Genomic DNA, 2,360 nt, shown 5'->3' with positions numbered 1-2,360 from the left:
ATGGCTGCAATCGTGTTGATGATTGCGTTTCTCGTGATGGCTGCAGCATGGAAGATGGTGTGTATCCGCAAGAGAGAAGAGAGGGCACGATTTCTAGCGTCGCTCCACCCCGTGAGAGACGCACACAAGATCTTGTGGTACATGTACTCGGTGGAATTCCCCTTCCTCTCGCAAAAGGCGCTCGAGTTTGGCACAATCCGCACGCTCGGCATCCCGGGGATCACAAATCTGCTCTTCAAGACCAAGTACGGCCTCAAGGATCCGCAGAAGCGCGCCGCCGAGACCAACATTCTGGTGAGCGAGATGATCCACCACCACGTCGACAGTGATCGCGGCTCATACGCGGTGAGGAGATTGAATGGAATCCACAACAAATTCAAGATCCCAAACGACCAATTCGCCTACGTCCTCTGCCTCAACGTGGTCAGCCCCATTGATTTCTCCGAGAGATTTGGATTCCGCAAGTGGACCGACAACGAGAAGGAGGCCGCGTATGTTGTGTGGCACGACGTGGGCGTGAGGATGGGCATCACAACCATCCCAGATAGCATTCCAGAGATGCGGGAGTACATTCGCGATTACGAGGCCAAGAACGCCATCTTGACGGACAAGAACAAGAGCATCGTCCAGGATCTCAAGCATCTGGTGCTGGATGCATTTCCTCGCCCCGTGCAGCCGCTGGTCGAGACTGGGATCTGTGCACTCATCGATCCCACAATCAGGAGCGCTGTTGGATTGGAAAAGCCTCCAGCAATTGTGGAGTGGATCATCTTGGGTGCGTTCAAGCTGCTGGCCGGGAGCTTCGTGTCCGCGTTCTTGCCTCCCAGGCGTGTGGAGGATGCAAAGGGCAGCATTGAGGTGGACTGGTGTCCTAATCCCGCTGCCAATCCGGAAGAGTACCGGCAGCTCAACGTGAATGTGTATCGGCCACCGGCATTTGAGAAGGGATACAAGCTGGCGGAGCTGGGAGCGCTGAAATCAGGCAAGCTTGGACCATACTACGATGGAGGCTTGCGCTGCCCCTTCCGGCAAATGCACGCATAGAAATAGAACGGGCATAGGACATTCGTTCGGAGAACAAAGCATCATTTGAAAATGCGTAGTTTACGTGAATCTTTTTGTAATTTTTGCAGAACAATATGGGATCCAAACAATGTAGAAACACGCTCTGGCTAAAGACAATGATTCTAAGATATTACAGGTTGTAGTTAGAAGTCTAAGTTGACACACTCACTTCACACCTAAGAGAAGGAAAAGCTTGTCAAGCGGAAGGAACAAAGGTCAAAAGCTACGTTAATCCATGGGGCCTCAGCATGGCACATGCCCACCATCAGGTGCGAACTGCCAAACTTTCCTTGGAGTCCAGCGCCGCACTCGCTGGCCAATCAGGATACCCGAGTACAACTTGAGCTCTCCCACTGAGATGGCTGCAAAGCCGCTTTCAAAGCTCGGCATCCCCCATGCCTGTTCAAAGCAACAGACTCTAAACACACGAACAAAACTCACCTTGGCACGTTCAAGGCAAAAGACTTTAAACACACGACAAAAACTCACCTTGGAGCAGTAGTACAACCGGCCAACAGGGTGCAACCCATCCGGAATCGTAAGGTCCTTTGATAACAAGGATGCTCTCCAGGCTGCAAACTTATCCCGAACCTCCTGCTTGGTGAAGGCCTCTTCCGATATCGGCTCTCTGGGTGAGTCAGGGAACGAATGCAGAGAAGCTTCAACCAGCTGGTTTCCCTTGACCGGCACATATCCATCGATCTCAGAAATGGCATATCGCCATTCCCTCATGTCCATGGCATACAGAAAACAAACAGAAATTGATTTCAAAACACGAAACTAGAAACTGGTACATACATGAAGATATGTTGGAGGTCTTGCTTGCTTCCCTAAGCTGGCAGTGATCCACGTACATGAAAACCTGTACCAGATCTTAACGCAGATTTCAGATACTGACCAGCTTTACATAGCAGGTCGTGGTGCTTCACATCAGTTCCCAATTTTAGTGTACGCACATCCAGGATCGGAATGCCAATCAAGCCCTCCTCAGAGGAGGTGACATCGTTAGTAGGTTGATCAATGCCATCATGTGGAAACTCCAGGTCCAGAAAAACGGCCTCCTCATCCTGTGCCTCCTCATCCTCCTCCAACTCTAAGCCCATTTCTAACTGGAACTGCCGCCACTCTGGTTCTTGCTCATCGTGCTTACACTCTGCCTTGTACAGCATGAAAAGGGCAAATGAACACAAGAGCCTAGAGAAAATGCTTGCCGGCCCTTGTCTTGGAAAACCAATGTGGCATACACATCTTTAACCTCCAACTACGCTCTCCCTTCCTGGAAACATCTTTCGATT

The 2,360-nt window shown here is 50.8% G+C and overlaps 1 protein-coding gene across 1 annotated transcript; it reads left to right on the top strand.

The window, feature by feature from the left end:
- LOC112349552 lies at positions 1 to 1,044 on the top strand. The gene has a single exon (XM_024684141.1). The coding sequence runs from the start codon at positions 1 to 3 to the stop codon at positions 1,042 to 1,044; it is 1,044 nt and encodes a 347-aa protein (XP_024539909.1).
- The last annotated feature ends 1,316 nt before the right edge of the window (positions 1,045 to 2,360 follow it).

Source organism: Selaginella moellendorffii, unplaced genomic scaffold (assembly GCF_000143415.4).
Source record: "Selaginella moellendorffii unplaced genomic scaffold, v1.0 SELMOscaffold_40, whole genome shotgun sequence".
NCBI lineage: Eukaryota > Viridiplantae > Streptophyta > Lycopodiopsida > Selaginellales > Selaginellaceae > Selaginella > Selaginella moellendorffii.
Note: the sequence above shows the minus strand (reverse complement) of the source record. Positions and strands in the feature narration are given on the sequence as shown.